This window comes from Gouania willdenowi, chromosome 19, assembly GCF_900634775.1.
Source record: "Gouania willdenowi chromosome 19, fGouWil2.1, whole genome shotgun sequence".
In the NCBI taxonomy this organism is placed as follows: Eukaryota; Metazoa; Chordata; class Actinopteri; order Blenniiformes; family Gobiesocidae; genus Gouania; species Gouania willdenowi.
In genome coordinates, this window is record NC_041062.1 from 16,974,464 (window position 1) to 17,001,884 (window position 27,421).

At 40.9% G+C, this 27,421-nt stretch overlaps 2 protein-coding genes across 2 annotated transcripts in view; one reads left to right on the plus strand and one right to left on the minus strand.

The window, feature by feature from the left end:
• Positions 1-6: 6 nt before the first annotated feature.
• LOC114481194 (ankyrin repeat and SOCS box protein 12-like) lies at positions 7-10,036 on the minus strand. Its single transcript, XM_028475757.1, has 4 exons — positions 9,942-10,036; positions 7,416-7,630; positions 1,609-2,161; positions 7-283 (listed from the first exon to the last, which is right to left on the minus strand). The coding sequence occupies exons 2-4, from the start codon at positions 7,623-7,625 to the stop codon at positions 129-131; spliced, it is 918 nt and encodes a 305-aa protein (XP_028331558.1). The 5' UTR covers positions 7,626-7,630; positions 9,942-10,036; the 3' UTR covers positions 7-128.
• A 2,264-nt stretch (positions 10,037-12,300) lies between these two features.
• pkd1b (polycystic kidney disease 1b) overlaps positions 12,301-27,421 on the plus strand; it is a 31,391-nt gene continuing 16,270 nt past the window's right edge. The window contains exons 1-18 of the mRNA XM_028475729.1: positions 12,301-12,431; positions 12,896-13,076; positions 13,167-13,375; positions 13,912-14,030; positions 15,119-15,266; positions 15,340-15,605; positions 16,732-17,484; positions 17,972-18,103; positions 18,257-18,402; positions 18,509-18,648; positions 19,329-22,981; positions 23,615-23,755; positions 24,076-24,355; positions 24,489-24,591; positions 24,692-24,820; positions 24,999-25,149; positions 26,242-26,379; positions 27,235-27,379. Of these exons, the coding sequence (XP_028331530.1) occupies positions 12,356-12,431; positions 12,896-13,076; positions 13,167-13,375; positions 13,912-14,030; positions 15,119-15,266; positions 15,340-15,605; positions 16,732-17,484; positions 17,972-18,103; positions 18,257-18,402; positions 18,509-18,648; positions 19,329-22,981; positions 23,615-23,755; positions 24,076-24,355; positions 24,489-24,591; positions 24,692-24,820; positions 24,999-25,149; positions 26,242-26,379; positions 27,235-27,379 (6,910 nt within the window). The 5' untranslated portion in view covers positions 12,301-12,355. The remainder of the gene's footprint in view (positions 12,432-12,895; positions 13,077-13,166; positions 13,376-13,911; positions 14,031-15,118; positions 15,267-15,339; positions 15,606-16,731; positions 17,485-17,971; positions 18,104-18,256; positions 18,403-18,508; positions 18,649-19,328; positions 22,982-23,614; positions 23,756-24,075; positions 24,356-24,488; positions 24,592-24,691; positions 24,821-24,998; positions 25,150-26,241; positions 26,380-27,234; positions 27,380-27,421) is intronic.

Genomic DNA, 27,421 nt, shown 5'->3' on the forward strand with positions numbered 1-27,421 from the left:
ACATCATGTGGTCACATACAGTATTTAATGTCTGCAGGAGCTCATGATCCAACAGAAGTCGATAATAATAAAAAAGCATGAGATCACATGAGCCAGAGGTTTGAGACGCAGTATTAATGACGTGACATCTAGAGAATAGTGAGCGCAGTGGGTTTGTGTTGCAGGAAGTTGACGAGGCTGGTTGGCATCATGTGCAGCTGGTCGATGCAGTGGACCTTGTTGACGTCCTGGAGGCGTCTTCTCACAGCCAGTCGGCACAGGGAGGTCAAGGCTTTGGGATTTCCTGGAACACAAAGCACAAAATGCCATTAAAGACTCATCCTGATTGGCTGGGATCCATTTTTACTAAAGAACAAAACATTGACCAGGTAAATCTATAGGGTAGGCCTCGGAGAGAAAAGAAATCGAAGATCATTTTCAGACAAATAAAATATGTTTACCCCACTGTGCAAACTATATTTGTTGACGTTTTTGTGCATTGCATTGTGGGATGTGGAGTTCTGTGTTTTTCCCTTCATTCTTAGTAGTTAACTTTATTGATCCCACAGTGTGTCATTACAGCTCAGATAAAGTGCAAGAAAAAAGTTCTTATACTATAAGAACATATATCTATATTCTTACATGCGTTTCTCCATCAGACAAGGAAGACACTGATTTGAATTTTTGTTCCCAGTGTTCCCAGTGATATCACCTTCCTCCACTCGACAATACATTTTGGCCGGATTTGGTGTTTCCCATGTAGACCCTAAAAATAAATATCTGCCATTGTTTTACCTCAACTTTCACTTGTCTCAAAAACAAAAAATAAATTTCCAATATTTGAAAGAAAAAAAAAAAATCGAGTTTTGATTTGATTTTTTTTTCTTCAAATGACTGCAGACATCAAATATACTGTCAAAAGTGCAACTTTATTGCTGTGATTTTCCTGAAGAGTTAAAACACGAAAAGGTCCAAAAAAACTGTGGTAAGAAAAAAAAAAAAAGTCGATTTCATTGATTTATGGAATTTGTAGACAAAAACGATTTTTATTTTGCTAATTCAAGTTAAAAAAAACCCAAACATAATACTTTATATATATATATATATATATATATATATATAGTATTATGTTTGGGTTTTTTTTTGTAGACAAAAATGATTTTTATTTTGCTAATTCAAGTTAAATATATATAACTATATATATATATAGTTATATATAACTAAATATATATATATATATATATATATATATATAGTATTATGTTTGGCTTTTTTTTAACTTGAATTAGCAAAATAAAAATCGTTTTTGTCTACAAATTCCATAAATCAATGAAATCGATTTTTTTTGCCCAGCCCTACTTTTAGTAAAAACTCCAGAAATGTCTTGGGAAGTCACTTTGGCAGAATATTTATATATTTGTTAATAAATGTGCCCCCGTGGCATTTTACATCAGCAAATTTAAGCCTAAATAGTTTTTCTGGTTAGACTTTATTTGAATTAAAATGATAGAGATTTTTATCGTATATCACTATTTTAAGAACAAATTGAGATATGAGTTTTGGTCCATATTGTAATTCCACATTTCACTCCAAGTGTAATCTATGGTGTCCTCTGTTGTTTTGTTCTACCTCGTTCTCTCAGCAGCAGCTCCACAGCCTCATTCTGCTTGGTGGACTTCTCTATGATAAGCGTGGGGAGGTAGACGTTGGCTCCAAAGTCGATGAGCAGCTGGATGTACTCCACGTCGCAGCCGTGCCTCAGGCACATCTCCAGCACCGTTTTAGGCTGTTTGATGGAGCTCAGCAGCTTGGAGTCCGTGCAGTTATAATCTGGATCGGCTCCATAAAGCAGCAGCAGCTTGAAACACTCCATGTGTCCATAAACAGCAGCTAAGTAGAGGGGCCCGCTGGACACCCTGGCCCCGCACGTCCACAGTAAGACTTTAGAGCGGGAGTTCACCTTGGCGCCGTGTTTCAACAGCTGCCTCAGGATGTCCACGTCCCCCTCCCGGGCCGCGCTGAGAACGGGGGAGCAGTTGTTGGACGAGTTTCCGTTGGGGTCGGCGCCGGCTCTGAGAAGCGTGAGGACACAGTCCAGGTATTTACCACGCACGGCTGCGAACAACGGCGTCTGGAATTTGACGTCCACGCAGTCCAACAGGGCGCCGTGGGCCAGCAGCACCTGCAGCAGGGGTGGGGTTAATTACATTTTTCACTTACAATTACAATTTAATTAGCCATGTTCAATTAAAATTCAATCAAGATTAAAGTGACCAGCATTTTTTCCAGTTACTATATTTTTTTAACCTCAGAAATGCAATTACAATTACTTTCTCAATTACTAAAGTTCAAAAACAATTACTGATCTTGAAATATACTTAACCTCTCTTTAGTGTTATTATTGTAATTTGCACTATATAAATAAAGTTGAATTGAATTAAATCAGCTCTCTTGGTTACATTGCTAGGCTTCCTAATCAAATAAAATATAGGTTTTTAATATTTTTGTTGTGGGCATCTGAGCCGTATTTGTGTCAATATTTTTTTTTAAATGGTAAAATGTGGGAATGCTTGATATGAAAACATATTTTAATAATTGTTAAGTACATACTGGGGCTGGGCGATATGGACCAAAACTCGATATACGATATAAATCACGATATTTCATGTCAAATAAAGTTTTATCAGAAAGACAATTCAGGGTTGAATTAAAACACCACACAGGCACATTTATTAACAAACAGCTGCACAATATGTGCCACTTTAGTCTTTTTCTCCTCTATCAGACAGCACGTGTGAGTGAGTTCTATACTGTGGCTTGTTTAGGGGAAGGTCTGGGTTAGGAGGCTCTCAGAAATCCATCAAACTGTGGTTTTTATGCTGTTCTGAGAAGTGGAAAAGCAGTGACTACTAAAACAAGTATTTTAAAATTAGCTAAAAAAAAAAAAAAAAAATATATATATATATATATATCAATATAGGCAATATTGTAATTTTCCATATTCAGAATCTCAATATATCGTGCAGCTCTACTGTACATGTGTTTTTAAACGGTAAAATGTGGGCAAGCTTGATATGAAATATATTTTAATAATTGTTAACTGCATACAGGATGCCTACAGCTTCAGTCAAATTAAATTCAAGACTCTTTAAGACTTTTTATTGCCATTTGATATTAAATTTAAGACTAACCTCACAATAAACACAATTGGGTTTAAAAAAAGAAAAAGAAAAAAAAAAAAAAAAAAAAAGAAAACGCCACATCAGTGACACAGGTTTAAGTTAATTTTTTCCAGTGTCTAGTGCAGACGTGTAACTGACAGCCCCCAGAGTAAAAATGCAAAAATAGACAAAATGACAGTAAAATACAAAATAAAACCAGCTAAAAATAATCAAAAATCCCTGGGGCGCGCCTTCGCCAGGGATGTCGCTTGCGTGACGGGCCGGGCGGGGCCCCCCTCCGGTGTGGCCAGTACGGCTGGGGGTGTGGGGTGGGGGGTGCTATGGGGCCTCCCCGGGGGTCGTGTTGGGTGGGTGTGCGGGGGCGCGGCGCGTGGCTCTTGGCCTGGTGGATCCGCGTCGGGATTGGCTGGTCTGCTGGCTGGGCGCACCGGGCGCCGTGGGCGCCATTCCGGGGCGGGGGTGTCCCGGGGGTGGATCCGTGGTCTGGGTGTCCGGGGGCGTGCTCTCCTGTCATCTGCCCGGGGACCGGCCGCGGCTCGTGGCGGCGCTGTGCAGCCTTGGGTGGGGCGGGGCTGGTGGCCTGGGGCCCGCTGTCGTCCGGGGTGCGCTGGCGTCGGGGGGGTGTCTCGTGCCGGTGCGTGGGTCGTCGGGGGTCCCCTCCGCGGGGGGGGGGGGGCTCTTCTGGCGCCGTTGGTGTGGGATGGCGGTACCGGGCTGGGGGTGCTTCGGTACTCGGGCTTGCCGGTCCGTGGCTGGCGGGGTGGCCCTGCTTGGCGGTGGATGGTGTCCTCTTTCGTCGGGGGGGCCGGGGCCGCCTTCCGGTGGAGGGTGTTGTGTCGTGGCGCCGGGTGGGCCTGTGCTGGCCCTGGTGCGGGCACGGGCCTCCCCCCTGCTCGGCCGCTCTCCTTGGCGGCGGGGGGGCGTCGCTCTGGGCCGGCGTGCGGCGGGGGTCGCTCCCTGGGGCACCGGGGGACGGGGTTGGTGCCTGGCTGCGCCCGGGGGTGGGGGGTGCCGCTGTGCTCCGCGGGGCCGTCGCAGTCTGGGGGGTGCCGTGGGGGGGGTCTCCGGCTTTGCTGCTCCGGGGCCCACAGTGCCGCTTGCCCGTCTGCACCATCTACCATCTCGCGTGGCCCGCCACGCGGACGGGCCCGGCTCGCACCGGACAGTCCTCCTACATGTACACTTCACCTCACTCCCAGCTGGTCTGGCCCATTCACAATATGCACCACACACCCATACCCAACCCTTGGGGGGCTGGATGGTGGGACTGGGGGTGGAGGGGGCCGCCACCTGTGTCACTATGTAGTGGCGTGGGGGCGGCACTCCCACCTCTAGTTACCCTACTAATCCCTCCAATTTTAATCACACCTCAACATGCCACCCCCCAGAGGGTGTACCCTCACTTACACCCTCCGGCCTATTACACCACATACACGTATATCCACAGAGGTAGGATGGGGAGCACCGCTCCCCTCCATCCCCCTTCTTTTAATTACACCCCATACATTCACTGAACACACACACTCACACAGGGGATAGGGAAGTGCCTCTCCATTGGGGAATGGAGAGGCACCATAACAGGGTGGTGGGTTGGCTCACATATTTGGGCCTCTCCGGTGGGGGCCTGGCCCCTCTGTTGGTGGCTGGGCCACTACATAGAGTGAAAATACATCAGGATGGTGTGGTCGGGCGTGGCGGTGGGTCTCGGGGGGGCTTTGCTGGGGTCTCTCCTTGCGGGGTCTTTCCGGGCGGTGTCGGCCTGGTGGAGCGCGGGGACGCTTCTTCCCCTTGGGTGAGGCTTGGTGCTTGTTTCGTCGGCTGGTGGCCTTGGGGGCGGGCCCCGCGGTGTGCGGGCCTGGGGCGGCCTGCCTCGCCGGTTTGGGGGGTGGGTGTGCTGGGGGTGTGCTGGTGTCCTCACCGGGGTTGGGGCGGGGTTGCTAGGTGCCTCGGAGCGATGCTGTTTACTGGGGGGCGGCGCTAGCTGTTCCGGTGGTGGAGGTTGCTGTCGGCCGCCTGGTGGGTCTGTCCTGCCATCTGCGGACTGGTGGGTGGGTCCGGGGCATCTTTTGCTCGGGGCTGCGGTTCCGCACTTGATGTGTGCCTTTGGGGTGCCTCCGTCCCCGCGGTGGGGATCGCCGGTTGCTCGCGGGCCGGTGGGTGGCGCTGCTCCGTGGCTGGCGCTGCCCGGGGGGCGGCGGGCCCTGGGCTGCTGGCCTTGGGCTGTCCGGGGCTGTGCGGTCCTGCTGGGCTGTGGCCGGGTCCTGGGCGGGGGTGGGGGGTGCGTCCCGGGGGGCTTGGCCCGGGGACTTGCCCTTGGGGGGTCCTGGTCCCGGGGGGTGCTCCTGGGGCCCGGGGTGATTGGCTGGCTGGCCGGGCCGGTCCTGGCGGGGGTCTTTCGGGGCGGGTGCCGCGTGCCGCGCCCTTGCATACCTAATGGTACGGCCCCTGCTTGGGCAGTGCCCCGTGAGGCAGGGTGCTGGGGATGCACAAGGCGGTCTGGCTTGGCCCTTGGAGGGGGCCCTGGCTTTTAAAAAAATAAAATAAATAAATAAATAAAAAAACTAAAGCCCGTGGCGCGGGCGACATCAACAATAGGTGATTTGGGGCGCCATGGGGGGCTAGGTTGGGGTGCCTGGGGGCCGACGGGGAGACTCCCGGCGGCCCCCTGGTGCCTTATGCGGCTTGGGGTGTGGTCGTCCTCCCTGGGCGGGCTGCTCCTGGTGCTGCGTTCATTCCGGGTCCCTCTGGCCTGGGGTCGGGTCCCTGCTGGCTCTGGGCCCGGCGGCGGGTGCCCGCCGGCTGCCCGTTCGGCGTGGCTCTGGTCGTCTGCTGGGCGTGGGCTTTGGCTCCTCCGCTGGGGTCTCGGGCGGGGAGCTCTCTGGGCCCTCCCCTCGGGGGGTTGGGCGCGGGGGTGTGGGGGGGGATGGGGTGGGGGGTCTGGGGGTTGGGGGTTGGATTGGTGGCGTGGTGCGCTGGGTCCTTGGCTCCTTGGGGCTTTCTCGGGTGTGTATGGGGGGGGCGATGGTTGCCTCTCGGTTTGGGATCTTGGGGGCGTTCGGGGGGCTGCTTGGCCGTGTGGTGGTCGCCGGGGGCCCCCGGGTTGCCCGCTCTTGCTGCTGGCCTGGCTGCTTCCGGGGCCCGGGGGCGGCTCGTGGGTTTTGCAGTGGCGGTTCTTGGAAATACATTTGTCATGGATGCACTGGCCTTGGGCTGTGGGATAACACTCATACTGGGCTCAACCACAGACACGTTGTTCCCAAATACCTGTTCTATGGAATTTCCACTCACTTCTTCCTCTGCTCACAGCCACCACCATTATTCCTAAGCCGCACACTGGTCACCAAACTGGCTTGATAACTCAACAATAAGCACAATATACACAACCACAATTTCACATCGCATCACTTGAAATCTATCGACTACTCCCCACCCATTCCATTTCCTATCTTGTATTCCTCTTCCCTGTTAACTTCCCCACCCCTCTCCAACCCCTCACCTTGGTGTAACACTGCCCTCTCTTTTTTTACATCCTCCCTTTAATAAAGTATTTCTTACCCTTCCCTAGGGAGGGCTGGTGATGGTCACAATTATGCAATGAAATAAATAAATTTATTTAATTGCAATAACAAAATATGCATTGCTGTTAAAAGATTGCACTTCTTGTAGTGTTAACCTTCGACAGAATGTGCAGACAAGAGAAAAAAAAAAAAAAAAAAAAAAAAAAAAAAAAAAAAAAAAAAAAAACAAAAATCACTCTAAAAACCATTCATGAAAAACATAAAATGAATTGACATTTCCCCATGTTGTTGAAAGTCCCACACCACTGTTTGTTTGATTGCGCAATGTTACGGTAAATTATACATTTGTTAAAAATCAAATGTTAGCATTTATTTTGAAATGTGACTAATTAATTACAATCATAAAATCATGTGCGTTAAAATTTAAGACTTTTGAAACATTGATTTTAAACATTGTAATGACAATTAAGGCCTTGTTTTTAGACTCGTTTTAAGGATCTGCGGGAACCCTGTACATGTGTGTAAAACTGTACACTGAACTGTAACATGGTTCCTTAGTTTCGTGTCAAGTTATAATTGACAATTTTTTTTATAGAATTTTCATGGCAGTTACGATTATAATGTAATTATGATTACAACGGCAACAAATTTTTTTAAAAATTATTATTACGCCATCATTGTACCGTAACTAATTATCAAACACGTGATTACAATGATAATTGAGCCCAACACTGACCTGCAGGCAGCTCAGGTGGCCTTTGGACGCAGCAGCGTGCAGCGGGGGGCCAGAGATGCCCCACCCTCCTCTACAGTTAATGACCCTCTTGTAGATTTCCTGGCAGAGCATCTCATCAAGGAGTCGCTCATTGTTTTGAAGCACGGCCTGTCTGAGCTGGGATATCTCAGCACTGTGTTCCTCTTCCACAGAGCTCCTCTGCAGCAGCATAAGACCTGCAAGGAAAAGTACAGAAACAAACTAAAGACACGTCAAAAACATCTAAATATGAAAGGTCGAAATCAGGGGTTTCAAACTCACTGTAGTTCAGAGACCAAATATAGACCAGTTTGATCTGAAGGAATTGTTGGCTGAAAATTGAGTTCTTTCCACAATTTGTAATTAAAAATGACTGCATTCATGTTATATAAACAAGGAAGTGTCTATTGATACGAAAACGTATCAATACACCCCGGGACTATGGGTATGTTTTCTGGAACTTTCCTACATAAGCGTAATGTGCCTGTGTTTTCACCGGTCTAAGGCGTCGTACTCACGGATCCTTCCTTCCGCTGCCGTGGGTTCGAATCCCACTTTTCTCATGTATATTTTTTCATTTTAACATATAATAGGGTTAGCGGGGCAGCTAAAAATAAAACTGACAACTCATTTGGTCTGTGGGTCACATTTTGCCACAGTCATCAAATCATTATTATTTATTTTTTAGAATTCAACCAATTAAATTTAGTTTTTCAAAAATAGCTGTTGAAAACATACACACACACATATATATATATTGTATTTTTTAAAACATAAATCTATATATTTTTCCTTGCAACATGCATTTTACAACATGCTTGTCAAAAGAAAATGTTCTTTCAAAAAAGACAAGTACAACATGAGAGACATTAAGTATTTGTTAATTTTTGACCAGCTGTCCATGACCCACCCAATACAGGTCTGCAACCCACTTTTGGGTCCCGACCCACCAGCTGAGAAACGCTGCTTTACGTCACATGGCGCACCTATCACGTGACCTGAACTCAGGGGCGTAGCACCACATTTTGGGCCCTGGGTACATTTTGGGCCCCTACTGTAAGTTATGTACACTTTTTTTTCGCCCGGAAACTATACTCGTATTCTTGCATTATTTTATAAGCTTTCTTTTATCTTCACAATAACGCAGAAGTTCCCAACCTTTCTCGGGTCATGACCCCATTTTAGAGACTTTTTTTCTTCGAAAATTAGTTTTTGATCATGTTTATTAAAGTGTGTTGCAAATACAGAGTCGCCAGGATTGGTACACAAAGTGACAAGTGTGCCACCTTAGATATTTTTATACTGCATTTTATTTGAACTACATTTATATTTGAGAATGTTTAACTATAGGATACGGTTATTTGATATCTATTGAGTGTGATGTGTATTTGAAAAACAATAATAATTGAAAAAAAAAACATTAAAAATACAATATGAATCTTTTTTTGACTACGTTTTTTTTTTTTTTTTTAAATTACTGGACATTATAGGTGACCCCATTTTAATTCCAGGCGACCCCACATGGAGTCCTGACCCTAAGGTTGAAAAAAGCTAATAACCTAATGACTTCATAGCCATTGCTTGTATTTTATAAATCTGTTCTACTATGTTTTAGTGGTTTGTTAAATATTGTGTTTGTGCCATATTTTTTGCTACAATTTAGGGGCGACTGGTAATTATTATAAATTTATTTTTAGTTATTTCATTTATTTATTTATTTATTTATTTTGGGGGGGGTGTGACTTGGGCCCTGGGTACTGAGTACCAAGCCCGACGCCCCTGTGTATACATAGACTGGCAGTTTATTGATGTTTCTGTATCAATAGCCACCCCCTATAAACAGAGAAAAACTGTAAGTTTCATAAAATTGGTGAATTTGAGATATCTACAACTGGATTATATGGTAATTTACACAATAATTCATGTTTTCACTGTTATTTCTACTGTCTCCTGCAGGCCAAATTGGATGTTCTAAAGGGCCAGATTTGGCCCCCGGGCCTTGAGTTTGACACATGTATTCTAAATGATCAATTCCTACTTTAACAGTGAAATATGCATCATTTCTACCCAAAATAATCACATGAAACTCTTTAATGAAGAAATATGACGTTAAACAACGCTATTTACAACCAAAGCTAGAACTATCTGTGCCTGCACGAAACCGCTATGACAATCTGAGCCATTGTGTGTTGTATCGCGTATCAGCTCCGCAAAACAAATCAATTAACTGAGCGGTTCACATTTTTTAAATTGAAAATATTTTCCTCTTAATTCGGCATTGAAATAATAAACAAAACCGTTATCGTTTATGTGATTCGAAGGCTTTTCCTGCCGTCAAAACTGAGTCAACAAGAGCTACGCGGCCCGTAGGAAAGAAAATGCATTTGTTTTTTTTAGCTTCAATATGCATCTAAACCACAGTTTAACAGTTTCTAGTGGAGTCTCTCAGTTAAACACAAATTAAATTTGATTTTCTGAACCAGAAAGAAGAGAATTTGTTGTTTTTACCGTAAGACTGTCACCATCAGCTGGCTGTTTTTCTCGGATTTTCTTCTTCTACGCTTTGAGAAAGCAAAACTAAACACCGCCACCGCCCGGAAGTCTGTATAGTATAGTCACATCTACCAGATTTTCAACTTAAAAGTCTTGAAATGTCGCGCTATTTGGAGAGATTGAGTTGCAACTTCATGCTGCATTTGTAAATAGTAATTACACAGCAGATTTATCCCCTGTTTATGCTGTAATTATTTCTATTACTGATATTATTAATCTTATAGCTTTAGACCATGCTAACATATTTCGAAATATTAGGTAGGCTGTTGGTATTTAAATAACACATCTTTAAAATTTTGCAGTTTTTAAAGTGTGTAATATGTTTTTTATGTGTATTATAATCAAAACCATATAAAGATAAGACAATTGATTTATTAACAGCAGCAATGGTTAAAAAACCGGATGCTGAAAATGAGGTTATTTGTTACTGTAGTGAAGGAAAAGAGGTGGGACTAGAACGTTTATACTTCCACCCATTCCCTTTCAAACACAAAGTAATATATGTAATTATTGTTTTGTTTTTCTTTTTTTCTGGAGGGAAGTAATCTGCATCAATTATTTTGTTTATTGTAATTCTGATTTTTGTATTATTGCATTTGCAATGTGTTCAACATGAAACAGTATCACAATCATAAAAATGTTGTACAGTATTTACATTTTTTTTCTTCACCCCAAATATTTAATAATATTTTTTCCAGGAATTGATTTAGCAAAAAATAATTTTCCTTCCATTGTTTCTCTACAACATAGTGATCGATTACTCCAAACAGTTTTCTGTAGATAAATTCTGGGTTAATATGCAAAATCTCCAAAATATGAATAAGTCCTAAGAGCTCAATCTTACTACTATTTAGCTTTTAGTTATATTAACCTAAACTTAGCTTTGGTAACAATAGGGAATGACCTAAAAAATTCCAATAATAAAAATAATAACACGTTCACTTGACAGTTTCCACATAGTGTCTATTTAGCCTTTAACCAATGAGAGCTATCAACGAAATTAGAAAACAAAGTATCTGTTTCATACATTCAAGTTCAATGCTAAATATTGACATACCAATCCATTAGTATATATAAATTTACACTACAAAAGATATATATTAATAAAGTTATATTAATGAAGATATATGAATTAATATATCTTCATTTATCTTTATGCATGTGTATATTCTTGTGTACTGTATATGTTTATATATACGTTAACAGCTTCCCACAAGCTGTTATTAAGCTGAACAAAGCACTTTGAAGGCTGTTGTTTCACTTTATTGTTTATTGCTTTAATGTTGTATTGTTTTAAGTAGGCTGTGCATGTTTTTAATGCCTCATTTAATAGTGTCAAATGTTTTCCTTTGTACTTTTACTGTGTAATTAAATTTGTCTATTTTGATGTTTTGTTGTCGTTGTCTCTGGTTAAAAAAAATGTAACTTGAATATATATATATTTATATTACTATTATTTTTTATTTATTTATTTATTTTTTGTCCTCTGTGTGGTGCCATTGGGTGTGTGGGGAGGGAATTCATTGAAGGACGTTGACTGTATTTCTATACTGTATTCTTTATGATGTAAAGAAAAGTTTAAAGACATTTTCAACAAAAACATTAAATTACACATGTTGGACAGCTGACTTCACAAGATGAATATGGGTTTGTTAAATTACTGTATTACATATTAACTTACCCCATAATATGTTATCAAGGCAGAAGTTCAGAATTCCTTGAAGAAACCCTCGAAGGAGCAAATACAATTGTTTCCAAAGCAACTGGATGACATTTGACTGTGTCTCCTCAACTCCATCTGTTCAGTCACCAGGCAACCCAAATGGAATCCTTTCTTATGCAGTAACTGCTGTTTCTTTGCATGTGCGTCAGAGTCTTTAGTTGAAGGAATGGGGCTGCAATACATGACAAAAATGATACTTACTTTTCAGGTACTCTAATGTTAGGTTGGTAATGAGCATATCTGTAACCAGTGATAATTCTTTGGCCTTTGTGTTTTTTTTCCCGGTGGGACCCTGAGGTGCATCCCACCAGTGATTGCTGAAGTTTTACAACATGGTAATGAGCAAAGCTTGGCCTCCCCGTCTACACTTCTTCTCAGGCTGTTGCTTAGGAACAAAGTCAAAGTCACTATGGCGGTCAAAGAAGTGAAAAAAAAGCCACTTTAAATAAAGGACAACGCTATAACTCATGGTGGGCTTGGGGAAAAAAGAGAAAGAGATGGTTAGTGGAGGCTTCAGGAGGTGGATGAGTGAAAGTTAGACCGAAGAGTTGAATTGTCCACGATTATCAAGGAACGGGGGAATAAGTCGAAGGTCTTTGAGGGAAAATCAAGAAATGATGCGAGAGAATATGGTTTGCTCTACAAGATGACTCTCACGCTTTCCAAACAAGTATTGGGACTATTTGGAATCATTTGTGTGGTTTTGATTTCCACCAGTGGAGGTAAGACCTTTGTGTGTGTAAAGGTTGTAGTTTGTGCACTGTGAGCAACTTCACAACAAAAATCCTTGACAACCTCAGTCCACACGCTTTAGGCAATAAATATCACATTTAAAGAAATCAACAATTGAAACCCTTCAAAAAACTTATGCTTAAATGACAGTTGAGGTTTGTTTATTACTTTATTTTCAGTCTCAGTCAGATTTTGCTGTATTGTACCACAAATCCACACACTCAGATTTGCGTGCAGTTCAGACCTGATCTGAGATCCATTCGTAACGTACGATCACGTCAGAATTGATAAATACTGAAGCTTTGCGTGAACATGGTTGAATGCACAGATCTGAACGTATGAATGGTTGATAAATGAGGGCAAATGTGTCTAAAAGAAAGATTTGTTCCCGTGATGAGAGACCATCATCTTGGTCATGTTGCATGTGGTTCTTTGTTTGATCATTGTCTTCCAGGGACTATCCCGTGTCCAAAAGGTGGTCGAATCAATCTGATCAACCTGCGATGCTATTGGCTCTCTGTGATGACATCATCTTGGTTTGAAGCCCAGGAGTCATGCTCAAACACACATGGAGGAGAGCTAGCGTCCGCTCACAACCAGGACCTGCAACATTTCATCTTTCACTCTTTTCCAGTGTAAGCCTGTTCTACGCATCCTGTTTAAGAACTAATTGTCTTTTCATATTCCAACTTCACATTTACAGTGATGTTATATTGTCTTCTCAGGGAAACTATTGAGTGGGTGTGGCTAAAAGAAATGGGCGCGGAAAGTTCTGAGCAGGGTGATGTTCTGCAGACAGAAAGTTCAATTATGTTTGACCAAGGCTATCAAAATGAGAGGATGTGTGCTCAGATGGCCTTAGGGATTGTGGGAAGGTGGAGGAAGGCTCAGTGCGATGGCAAATTCCTCTACATCTGTGAGATGAAAGTAACAAGTAAGATTAGATTTCTGAAAAAAAAAATGCGATCAAAGGACCAAGTAGGACTAGGGTTGTGTCCGAATAGTCCTTCCTTCTCCCCGCAAGTGATTAAAGAATGTTCAAATTTTCTTTAATTAAGGTGAGGAAAAGAGATGCAGCCATCGGATTATTACGTCACCTAGTGGAAGTGCGTTTGATCGTCAAAATAAACGTGATCACCCTTTCCTAACTCCTTTCCTTAAACCCATGACATCATCCATGGGATTATGGAAAAAGTGGATAGGAAAGTAGATAGGAGGGACTATTCGGATGCAGACCTAGACTGGAGTTAATTAACTTAACTCACCATACAACATGATGTAACATGAACTTAATATGATTGACCTAACTTGATCTAACATGGCTTGACCTGACATACGTACGTGAACAGCATTAGTAAATGAATCTGACAGAGTTGGGCATTTTCATATGGCTGATATATGGATAATGTTATCATGAATATGTATTATGGGGAATCCTAGTGGTATATTTGTGTTTTCACTTCTTTGCAGACATAATGGGATCTTTGGATAGCTATCTAGCTGGTTTGGTTCTCATGACTGGCATATACAATGTCACCCAGACACAGCCCTTGTCCAGTGTCCCAGACATTGGTCGGCTCAGACCAGAGGTATGTACCGGTAAAACATCTATTAAGTGATTGGTAAATCAAAAGGAATGGGCTAAATAATGGCGATTCTGGATGAAAGAATAAAACAAACCATTTGAAGGTACAATGATAAAAATCTAGTTATGAGGGAGGAAGTGGATCTGTTGGGGGCGGGACATTGAGAAGTCCTCTCAGAAACTCTGGATAGCAGCTTTAAGTACAGGCGGAGAATAGCGCACAGCGAAAAACAGCACTGCTGCACGGCTTTTCTGACTTACGCGCATGGGAGAATAAAGCCCTAAGGGCGTTCACCGGACCTTTTATAGGCACTGTATGGACAGAGTAAGGTGTTTAATCACGTGCAATAATTTTCCAAATTAATTGTGCTTTAAAACGGAAACAGGCGTGGGACGTACGTGCGTACTCATTTATAAGTCCTAAAAAAAAATGTGTACGCACTTCCTGGTTTTTACCATACATCACCTGAAGTGTGCTTACCTAGGCACACTTTTATAAATGATGCCCCAGAAGTGATGATTTTTAATGACTTAATTTATTTTCCCTTACGGACATTAGCCAGCTAAATCAACATAAGAGCTGGATGAAAACAAACAACAAGGAAATAAATAAAAGTTAGCTTAGCTCTTAGAACACGGGCCAAAGTAGCTCAACACTTCTTCGTATATTCCCCAAATTACCTAAAAGCATTTACATTGTCTTTTACATGGATTCATTTAAAATAAACATACCTTGTTCCCACTTTCGACTGTAGCTAAAGCGTTTTCCTGCTCTCCCAGTTATTATTTCTGTACACTTATTGCTTTACTATCCGTGCTTGTTCCGTTTATCTTACACTGTCAATTTCCGTTTTCATATGTATCAAAGCCTTCAAAATAAACTTACGGTTTAACAGGAAGCACTAAATTATTAACAACAAAACATATCAATTAGTGTTTTCTCTACTTTGGAGTCACTTACAATCATAGTTATATTTGAAAATAAGTTATGTCATAACAATCACTAATATTTGTAAACTTCTGCAAAAAAAATTTCCATTATAAAATCAATTTTGGAATACTTCTGTAACTGTCTGCCTTTTTTCTGAACAGATGCAACTGTTCCCAGGCTTGTGGTTCAGTCATGCAGGTCAACTAGTGTCAGTAGAAGTGGTTGTTCAGCCCCACTCCGTAGCCTCCCTGGCTCGCATTCAGATCCTTCGACCCTACTGCAACCCTAACCACCACTTGGTCCCTCCAGGTACTTCACCGCACTAACAGCAAATTCCTGTGTTAGCTGGATAACACCTAATACTCTCTTAATGACATGTCAGGTTGCAGCTCTCTCCTTAATCCGTTTAGTTGCTGCTCAGCAGTGCCACTGTGTAACACCACAGGGGGCTGCAGCACAGGCCAGTACTGGTGCCATCTGATGGAAGCCTGTATGCCTACTACCAGCCCATGCAGCTCCTATGACTCTGCGGCCAGGGTTCGTGGTTTTGCACTTCCACCTCGATACATTGCACTACCACCATTCTACCACCTAGTAGCAGACCTTCCACTAAGCCTAAGACCAAGTTCGGAACTGGAAACAGTCAGGGTACGTAGTTTTGTTAGTCCTTTGTAACTTCTAAGGCAGGGGTGTCCAAACTTTTTTCACCAAGGGCCACATGTGAAAAAATACAGGTGGTGAGGCATATAGTGCCTCGCCTGGTTTAATTAAGTTAAGAAAATCAAAAATCTACAACACAAAAGTGTAATTAACAATCTGCAGTCATTCTTACAAGCGTTTTTAATAGGAATCAAACAAAAAAACACAAATATGTTATCATCTTTCATATTTTGCATACATATATAATAATAATAATAATAATAATAATAATAATAATAATAATAATAATTAATGAATGTATATAACTCATTTTTGTTCTGTATTAAACGTTAAGAGTGTCAAGTTTGACCCAAAGGCTGTTATGGAGGGATTTGATGTTTAAGAATAAACCAAATCTAGTTTATTAACATGAAGGATGAGACATTAATTAATTAATTTTCAAAAATGTTTCTTCAAACAATTAAAATGAAATTGAATAATTTCCCACTGCACACCTGATGATCTCTCACGGCACACAAATGTGGTTGACAAACCCTGCTTTTAAATTGTAGGACCAGTTGATATTGAACGAACCAAACAACAAATATGTTACGGAAGAAACATACTTATTTAAAAGCACATATCAACTAAGAACAATATTTGGGCCTTATATTTGACAGGTTAAAACTTCAGCTTCCGGACTCACAGCGCAGCATTCGTGATGCGGGAGAGGATGCCCGCTGTCCGCTAATTTAGGTGTTCAAACCTATTTGTACACTGTGATTTGTCCACCACGTACAGGTGTCCGGTCTTATCGGGTGCCCTCGTCCTTGGTTCGACTGTACACATATTTCAGATGGCTATGAGCACGACTTACACTATGTTTTTGCCCGTTTTTTCAAGCATCCACTGTCAAAATACAACTGGGCGATTGCTGCCAGTACAGGTTGGGCCATAGTCCAGTATATCATTGGAACTCGCTGTGGGCCAATTAAAAAGGAATGACGGGCTGCAGTTGGCTCGTAGGCCGTAGTTTGGACATCCCTGTTCTAAAGTATTCTTCTATTGTAGCAAGTGAAACTGTGTAGATTTCGCTTTGAAATACTCAGTGTATATATACTGTCACATTTTCCAGGTTTTTCTTCCAGAGAAAGCTATAATGGTTTACCCTGACGATATCGTGGCTATACAGCACACTCTTAACCCAGGAGCATTTCTACATTGTCAAACAAGCGAGGCATCCCTCAACTCCCCTTGGCGCCAAAGTTACCTGTCCTTCAGTGGAGCGGAATGGGGAGGGTGGTTGGAGGGAGGCCTCACCTCACTTCCACAAGAAAGTAAGTGGGTGGATGGAGTAGTCTGTGATCTGAGGATGCTGTATGTGGACAGACTGAACAGAGCTACAGAGCATGAAGACTTCTTTGATTACACTCACACAGAGAAACCACCACCTCCCCTGACTTTAGGCCCTGGTCCTATAAACAGCCAGAGATTGAAATTCAGACCGAATGTCATCCACCCACTCCCAGATGAAAACCACCAGATTCATGTCAAAATGAATGTTCCAACTCTTATTGTTGTCAAAGCCAACTTTGGAGAGAAAGCAAGGAGCATGTGGTCTGCACCAGTTTTCCAGACTGGGTTAGGCTTTGTTTCGTCTTGTCCCAAAGAAGTTATTCAGTCATCGCCTGGTTGTAGTAGTGATGATGGCTGGTTCTCATTTACTACATTAGTGCTGCCATCAGTGGGGGTACAGACTTTGAACATCACTGTGATGGATGAAGAAAGCATTGAGAGTGTGACTATCAAGGTTTGTGGCCATGAGATAGTGACAGGTCTTCATATTGAGACACATGGATGCCTAAGGATGCTAATCAACACAACGCAGGTAAGATTTGACCTTTGTTTCACTTAAGGAACTCTAACCTAAGTTTAATACAGGGAATTTAATCTCTTGATGAGAAGAAATAGAATTGTGTGAAACATTTAGGGTAAAAAGACAACAGCTATAAAATGGCTTGAATAAACCCAATCAACCTAAGCTTGTCAAACATATTGAATGCTTAGAGGAGTCTTAATTTGTGTCACAACACTCAACACACAATAATCAATACCACCTAGTTATGACATTTTTGGCTTGTGGTAGTAATGTAACATTGGGAAAACTGCGTTGTATTGGTAACAAGTTAAATGGGGTTAATTGGTTGGTTTTTGTCTGCTAATGGGAGGGTGGCTAAGACATACAGGTTTTTTTTTGCCTAACACACACTCCTGTACTTTGTACTGCATTTTAAAAAGGAGGTTCCAGAACTTGCACATTTAGAAGCAAATTTAAATGTGTTTTGCATTAAAAATCTGCATTTTTCATATTATAGTCCTTTACTGCCAAAGTACAAAGTGGAACCAATGTGAAATTCACATGGGTGATTGACAACCTGGGAGAGTTCGCTCATGAAGGAGAGTCTTACAGCATTACTTTCAAGAAACCTGCGAAGCACAAGCTACAGGTAAACAACTTTAAATATAGATTATTATTTTGTCTCAGCATCTTCTTTCCAGTCATTGTCATTTTGAGTTTTTTTTCTAAATAGCCTAGACTTAATTGATGACAATGCTCTATCTGCTTTAAGGTAACAGCATCAAATCCAGTCAGCACTCAGAGCCAGGAGGTCATTCTGACTGTTGAAAAATCAGCAACTTTGACTGAGCCAGAGTTTTTGTCCATCAAAAACATTGTTCCTGTCAATGAATCTTACCTTTACTCTGTGAGAGCCAAAGCGGATACTGCCCTCCCTGTTACATTTAGGTAGGGAACTCCGCAATGTATAATGTTGCATAATAACATGCAATGATTTTCAGAATAGTACAAAGAAGGTTACAACATTTTTTGTTTTTTGATCAATGGTTTTTAGGTGGGATTTTGGTGACAACAATGAAAACAATATAATGCACACTCAGAAAGCTCCATGTCAGACTATAAAAGGGCTTTTGGAAAGAGGAGAGAAACAGCTGTATGTTCAGGACTCAGTGAATTACACCTACATCATCCCAGGTAATCACACACACAAGAGCACGAAAAGACCGCAAACCTCCACCAAGCACCAAATATTGTTATTTGCAGCCAGTGTTCCTGATAATTCACATTTTAAAAGCTTGTAAAAATGTCTATCCCTACTAACAACAATACAGTTGGTTGAAATTTAAGGGCAATCCCCCTTTTTTTTCTTTTTTTTTTAATTGCAATGGAATGATCAAATTAGATCTGATCTGAAAATAACTGAGTAAAGTTTCATAGAGATTGGTCATATATGTTATATGAATTTTAGAAATTAACCAATGATGAGATGTTTTCTTTTTTTTTTTTTTTTTAAACTGACCCAGAATCAGTGTATTGATCCGAATCCCCTCCATAATTTAATGGAATCTTCCGTGGCATCACGTCGACTTTAGGTTAAAATTTTGTCAAGATCGGTTTCTTACTTTTGACGAAATCTTACTGACAGACAAAAAAAGACCGGTGAAAATATTACCTCCTTGGCAGAGTTAATTAAGTGTTAAGTAGAGTTTTCTTTTTTAAAAGGTACCTATTCCAAAGGTTAGGTCAGGTAAAGTTTGTCATAAGTCCTTGTCAAGATGGATGAATGAATGAATTAATTAATGAACTGCTACCATGTTAAATACTAAATATTTAGACAGTAAATTGTCCACCATTTTTTTGCACTCTCTCTCTAGATGAATACACACTTCGCCTTCAAGTCTCAACATTATATGACGTCACTGAGGCATTGATGCAGATAAGTGTTCGCTCCAAGTTAAAAAGCCTCCTGATTACACCTTCTTCGTTGGTGTCACTTGTCAACCAAACCATCTATCTTGAAGCTTCAGTTGAACCCTCAGACTACGCTCTTACCTACACATGGGACTTTGGTGATAATTCCAAACCTGTCCAAGGAGTACAACATATAGTCCGCCATAGATTTGGATCTGCCAGAGCTTATAACATTACAGCCACGGCCAGTAACACTCTTAGTTCACTAACCGCCTGGTTTGAGCTGGCAGTCATGGAGAAAGTCTCTGGATTAACTGTGGCCTACAGTGCATTAAGTGAACTAGGCTTTGCTTCCGAGTTCATGGCTGAAGTTGTTTTTGGATCTAACCTGATTTGGAATTTTGATTTTGGTGATGGGTACCAGCAGCGAAATCTAACATCTGGATCCATCTCTCACATCTATAAGCTTCCAGGAAAGTACAAAGTGGATGTGTTAGTTTCCAATTCTGCTAGCCAAGCACATCAGTCTATTACTGTAGAGATCTATAAGTTGAAAGTAAATGGGATTCTCCCAGTAGAATGTGTTATGAGTGGAACAAACATCCTCTTTACTGCTCTAGTAAATATAAATGCATCCATGTTAACTTTCTATTGGCAGTTTGGTGATGAATCTCCTTTATCCATTGTGACTGGCCAACCGATAGTCATACACCACTTTCCTAGGCATGGAAAATTTCTTGTCAATTTGACTGTATCCAGTCCCGCTACATCTGCATCATTCACTACAAGCATCTGTGTTCAAAGTCCAATAAGTAGAGTTGTTGTTCAAATACCCAAAAATGTAGTGGCAGTTGGTGAACAAGTATGTGCATCAGTTTTGGTATTTCCAGAACAAGCAACAAATTATCTGCTCAAGTGGTTTAGCAACGCTTCTGGACTTCTTGCAGTGACGGAGAACAATCAGCAATGTTTTGTTTTTAGAAATGAAGGAGTTGAAGAACTATTTGTCCAGGCTAGCAACAAAGTCAGCAACAAAACAGCTGAAACATCAATCATTGTCAAAAATCCTGTAAGCGTTCTATCTGTTTCTCATGGAAATCAAAGCAACACGCTGATGGTCAATTCATTAGCAATATTTTGGCTTGACATTTGTGCTGATTGTAATATGTCAGTGTTGTGGGACTTTGGAGATGGCTCTTCAATACAACACGGGAAAAATGTTTCACACTGCTTTACCTCTGTAGGTCAGTTCAACGTAACAGCCACAGCTTTTAATGGTGTGATTCGGAACTCTACAACCATCAAAGTCAATGTTTTGCTTGCCATGTCAGAGTTTTCGCTCCACACAAACCAGTCTTTTGCTGTCGTAGGAGAAGAAACTCTCATACAAGCAACTGGCATTGATATTACCAGCTCTGTCTTGTTTTGGAGTATAGAAGGTGTAATGCCATTTAAACCAGGGACTGATCATCTAATATTCATTTTTCCCAAACCTGGAGTGTATCAAGTAAATGTTACAGCACAGAGTGATGTAAGTAAAAGGGAGGCTACATCTTTAATTGAGGTCTTTGAAAGAATTGAAGGTCTTCAGATTGATTTCCAAAGTCAAAAAAGTACAAAATATCTACCAACAAAAAAGAGGACACTGTTTGTTGCATCATTCACCAAAGGCTCAAATATCACTTATCACTGGCAGTCAACACAAAATGGGATAAGACAACAAACAGGTGAAGAAAAGTCCTTTCATGTGGTGCCAGAAAATCCTGGGTCTATTACAGTTTACCTTAGAGCCTCCAATGTTTTGGGTGACGCCACTAGCAATGTTGCTTTATTGGCAGTGGAGGAAATAACAACTGCAGACATAGAGATGGAATCAAATGTTGTGCCACTTGGAAAAGTTGTTAATATCTCAGTGAAACTAAGTAATGGATCAGACCTAGAGTACTATTGGTATATGGACAATGATCCAACACCATTGCAGACAGAGATGCCCTTTCTTCTTTACACATTCCCAAGAGATGGACATTTTCTCATTAAAGTTTTAGTCAAGAATGTCATTGGTGAGATTGTTGACACTAAAGCTATTTCGGTTCAGGAAGAGGTGCACGAGGTTGATTTTACCATCAACCAAAAGAGACATCCATTTTGTTTCAATGCCAGTGCTCGTCTTTCGATAAACGGAATTGTCCACAGGGGAAGTGATTTGAACTGGAGCTGGAAAATTAGAACTGGTGAACAGACACTTTTTAAAACCACTAATCAAAATTTTATCTACAGCTTTCCTGAAGTAAACATCTACCAGGTGTTTCTTAATGTCTCCAATGGGATAAATTGGAAGATAGCATCTCAGAGTATAGCGGTCCAGGATGCAATTGAAAATATTTGGCTCAACATTAGCAAGCCATTTTCCTGCTCTGGAGAACAAGTGACATTTGCTCCAACTATCTCCAAAGGCACAAATGTAAGCTATGTTATCAGAATCCAAAGCAGGGACTGGACTCAGAATGAGACTGTCGGCGATCAATTCACCACCTCAAGCCTTCCAGTTGGCAGTCACAAAGTTATAGTCAAGGCTTTTAACCGAGTTAGCAGCGCTGGAACATTCTCTACAATCCATGTGGCAGAGCATATTCAAGGTTTTCGACTTTTGAGATGCCCTTTAACACTTGAGGCTTGGAAAGAAACTTTGTACAAAGCTGACGTTCAAAGTGGTTTTCCTGTCAACTTCACCTGGATATTTCACTTGGAAGGGTTTTTACCATTTCAGCTTGTAGGTGAACAAATAATCTTTACCCCGCCCGAGAGTGGCCTTTTATCAATTAGAATTCAAGCCAGTGATGGAGTCTGTACCCAGATAGTGAACAAGACTGCAATGGTTGAGCGGCCTGTAAAGAAAGTTAAACTCATCACTTACTCAGAGAGGACATTTGTCGGTTACACTGTCAGGTTTTCTGCAGCTGCCAATGAACACACAAATGTCAGATATTTGTGGGACTTTGGTGATTTGACTGATGTTTTGATGACAGATTCAAATACAGTCGATCACACTTACAATTATACTGGGAAATTCCTTCTTGTAGTCAAAGTTCTAAACAATGTTAGCTACGCATCTACTGAGCTACTCATACTAGCAGAAGCTGTTCAGTGCTCCAGTCCAAATATGTCCTTCGTCCAGACCACGTCTACTATCTTCAGGGCAAGACCAAGTTTTTTTGAAGTGAGTGGAGTCACTACCTGCTCTGCTTACAAGATGATGAATCAGTGGGAAATCTTTAGGGTGTCATCTGCAACCATTGGCACTATTGATTATTTCTCAGAGAAAGTCTTTCATGGAGGTGAAGCTTCACCTTTTCTTTTAATCCCAAAGCATTTCCTTGAGATTGGAACCTACCATGTGGTGTTCACAGCTTATTTTCAAAGCACCCCCATACTCACGCAACTAAAGACCAAGATTACTGTGCTGCACTCACCATTAGTTGCTGTCATTAAGGGTGGCTCTGATAGACTCTGGTCCTGGCACAGTGACCTTGTTTTAGATGGTTCACGCTCACAGGATCCTGATATGGAGCCTGGAATGGAGAACGAGCTGCAGTATCACTGGATCTGCATGATAATGGTAAAACAATCAATATTACGATTGGTATTATCTATGGTATATGTATTACCTTATACTATTTGGTTCTTCTATCATTGCAGAACTCCACAGTGTGTCCAATTGTAAAGCTGCCAAATGGAAGCAACAGCAGCACAGTGACTATCCCCAATTTTCAACTGTTTCCAGGCATGACATACATTTTTACCCTCACTGTGTGTAAAAATGGCAGAGCGCCTGACTCTGTCAACCAAACAGTAAGTTTGACCCTTCCTATCTCTTGCTTTAAAAGATATATTATTTACTATTGTTGTTACCTCTTGTAAAGTACTCTACTACCTTTTTCCTACTTTTAGCTAAAGCCAATTCAATATTTAGATTTACCACCACCAACGTGTTGAGAACTGTCCATTGCGTTTTTGTTAATATTGATGTTCTACTACTAATCAATACAAAACAGTAGGGTCACAACTGCTGAATTTTTGCATCTTACTTGAGTTAGGCTGTAAAACTGATGCTTTTGTTATGACACTGACATTATCTAGCTTTTCCAGATACAAAAATTAGTCATAAAAATGCTAGGAATCCAAAGTCTTGTAACTAAAGTGTATTGAAAACCCAAAACTGTACAAGTTTTTATTTCTAATTTTTCTTTAGATCACCATAAGCAACGATCCTATGATTCCTGTGACTGTGGATTGTGTTTCCTGTTTGGCTCTCTCCTCGACTAACAGTATCAGTTACACTATTTCTATTGTTCTTGCTGGACAGTGTGGACAGTGTGATGATCACACTGAGGTAAACTGTGTATGAGTAAATGTCTCTGATGTTTGACTAGGCAAAGCAAAGCCTATTCAAGTATTGCAATGCTAACTACTTAAAAGTATTTGTTTCCTGTTTACAATTTACAGGAATTACTTAGCTTCAAGGCAATTGGGTATGTTTTGGTTAATATTTGTTGCCAAAAAAGTAGAAAAAAAACAGCTTCATTCATACTTTGTTTTAAATGTTCTTTCTTTCCTGATGCTTGTTTAAGACTACCAGATTATGCATTCAATATCAGATCATTACACATGATTTCCAGTTTTCTACAGATTTTTGTATGTTTTATCACACAGTACAAATGGACAGCTAAGAACCAGAGAGGCTTTACACTTGACCTTAATGAGGTCACCACCACTACAGGGAGTTTTTATCCTAAATTGGTGGTGCGTTCAGGTGCCCTCGAGCCAACGCTGGGTTATACCTTCACCCTTGATGTTTTTAATCCTGGCAGTGGGCAATGGGGCAGAGCCAGTCTGGTGATACGACCACATAGGCCTCCACATGGAGGTGAATGTGATCTGACTCCAGACTTGGTCTATCTGCTAGAGACCCTGGTAACTTACAATTGTTCAGGTAAGAATCTTGAATTACACCAAAACCCTGCCAAGTAAAAAAATGAATGACTTTTTGACATGAAGTATTTCCTAACTAAATAAACTGATATTTTTACCAATTGGTATTGAACATATTGGCTTTAATTTTACAGGATGGAAAACTGAAGCGGGTCAGGCCGTACAACTGATCTATACCTTCCAAGTGGTTTTATGCCAACCCGTTAGCACTGGGTGTTCAATGCTCACTCTTTATAGGTGGGAACTTGACTCGTATTTAACAACTAAACAGAAAATTGTTACCCTAACTTTATTGGAAGAAACAAACAGTTTGAAATGCTGATAATTTCTTCTTAAGGGGTACTCGGTCAACATTCAGCAGCTTCGTCCCAATGGGAAAACACGAGAAACAACAAAATGCATCTGTTATTTCAGTTAACCTTTTGGTAGAAGATCATCTGGGGGGCAAAGTCACTGCTCTGAACAGGTGAGGAAAACTATATATATATATTTATATAAATATATATATATTTATATATATCCTTGTAACTTTCTCTATGCGCTACAATCAACTGTCAAGATTGGGGTCAAGGATGAGGAAGTTACTGTATTTTACCCATTCATCCTTTTTCGCTAGTTATGTATCTTTCGCCTTCATTTCACAGGAGTTTGGTTGTTCAAAATCCTACAAGCAATACAACTCTAGGTGTTTGGCTGAAGAATAAGAGCCAAACTGAATTCTGGGCATTGACTCAACAAGGCAGGTCCCAGGATATCATTCCTTACTCCATTGCTCTCACCAGCAACCTCAATCAGGTAAAATGCCCAAATCAAATTCCATATCCTAGTTGGATGTCAAATGACAATTTTAAAGGGGAAATGAAACACTTTGACAAATGGTTATATTTTTTAACTATTTGGTAATAAAGCATTCATTTTTAAAAAAAAAAAAAAATGTTTTGTGTTTTTGAATTGATTTTTGAGCCTGCAATCTATAATTTTAGTGTAACATTAATGACTGGCCGACATTTTTGTGTGTCTGTAAACAACCATAATACCTAGGCCAGCAACTTGCACACTTAAGTAAAGAAGAACTGGCATCGATTTGTAGCCATTAGTAGTTTGACTTTACCGGACCATGTGCACTTAGACTTCCACGGCGTTTTTGAGGTAAGAGAGTGAGGAGATCCGCTGGGTTTGATGGCCCTTCTCGGTCTGGAACCCGAAAGGGCAACAGAGAGACAAACTGCCAACAAAGCCACGGAATGCTGCTGGGTAATTATGGAATTCATCCTCTAATATCATGGCCAAGGTGGCAGAACAGTTAAGGGTTTATATGGGGTAAACACAAAAGCAAATCAAGGATATTTTGAAATAAAAGAAATGCTGTTATAAGGCACATAATGGTTAACCAAGACCCCAATGGAGTTAATCAACGGCACTTGTTAGAGCAGGGGCGTCTAACTCATTTTAGTTCAAGGGCCAAATACGGACCAGTTCAATCACAAGTGGGCCATAGGTTTAAAGCGGTAAAACGAATAATATGGCCGAGTTTGCACTTCCAGTTATAAATTAGTCATAAAGTATAGAAGGCATCAATAATATAAACGCAATAAGTGATAGATACTTAAATGTCCTTTGATTTATTTATTTGTTGACAAAATGTTATTTAATTTGGGGAGAATTTATGGAATCATTTAAGAATAATAATTTAAAATTGCAGGATTTTGGAAACATTTTGAGTTCTTTCAACAACCTATTACAACTGAATTATTTGGGCCAGGTTTGGCCGCTGGGCCTTGAGTTAACACATTTATTAGTGTTTCAATTCCCCTTTACATGGCACAGTGTGGTTTTCAATATGGTGGTGCGTTTGCCTGTTAGGATTAATGTAGTGTTTATCACCAGATGGAGTCTGGCTTGACTATTGAGGAACTTGCTGAGAGGAAACAGATACGAGAAAATGTAACGCAAGCTCTTGCAGCTCTACCCGTCTCTTCTTTGCCAGATGTTGATCAGATAAGCTCAGCACTGTCACAGTCAACTGTACGAACACGTGCTCTTTGGTCTCTAATGTCACTTTATTGTCTGTCACTACTTGCTATAATCAACTTTTAATGACTTAAATACCAGGAAGTTGCATTTAAATTTGGTAATAATAACAATAATAATAAAACTGAAGAACAAATGATGTTATTTTTTTAACTAAAATTAAATTCATTTTTAGGTTTTGAATATTTATTCCCTGACAAACATGGTGAGTTAAAAACACAGGCCACAAAAGGTTAACCATAAACATACTGTACTATCACTTGTCACTGCTACATTTTCTAAAACATTCAATCAATATGCTGATGATATTCTGCTGGAAAACTTCAGTGAAAATGATACTGATAAAAGAGCTGTTCATGATAAAGGCACTCACACTGCAGGTTCTCAAGTAGTTTGATTACATGTACTGATATGAGCCTTTTTTTAAATGAAAAATCCCAGTTAGGTATTGAGCAAATGATCGATTTAGTTATCTACAAGGCATACACTATGAGTTTATCTGATAAAAAAAAAAAAAGAATCTCCAACAGCTTTAAGTACAGTAGACTACAGATAAGTTCAAACTCGATTTAAGTAACTTTAACTTTGTATTTAGTGAATTTAAAGCTCACAATATTAATTCCTGTGACCGGCAGACATAATGATATTAATGGTAAATTAACTTTCTAATAGCTTCTAATTGTTGAATACTTTAATACTGTTGTCCAAGTAGACAGTTTTCTTGTTATCGTTCATGTAATTCAACCTTTACATTTTGGTAACAGAAATATCTCAAGTATTTTCTATCTAATCTCATTTTTCTGTTTTGTCTTGACGTGTAGAAGTTCAAAATTGTATCTTATATTCCAGATCTTTCCCATTGAGCTGCAATGTGAAGGCTGTCAGGAGAAACTTTTACAATCTGTAGGCCGAATGATTCATGTGCTAAAGGAGCAGATGACCCCCGCTGTTTTGCCTGCTGTTGACACTGGAAAAAATATCCTGAATATCATCGGTGCTTACTGACCGCCATCTTTGCATGACACCAATATGCGCT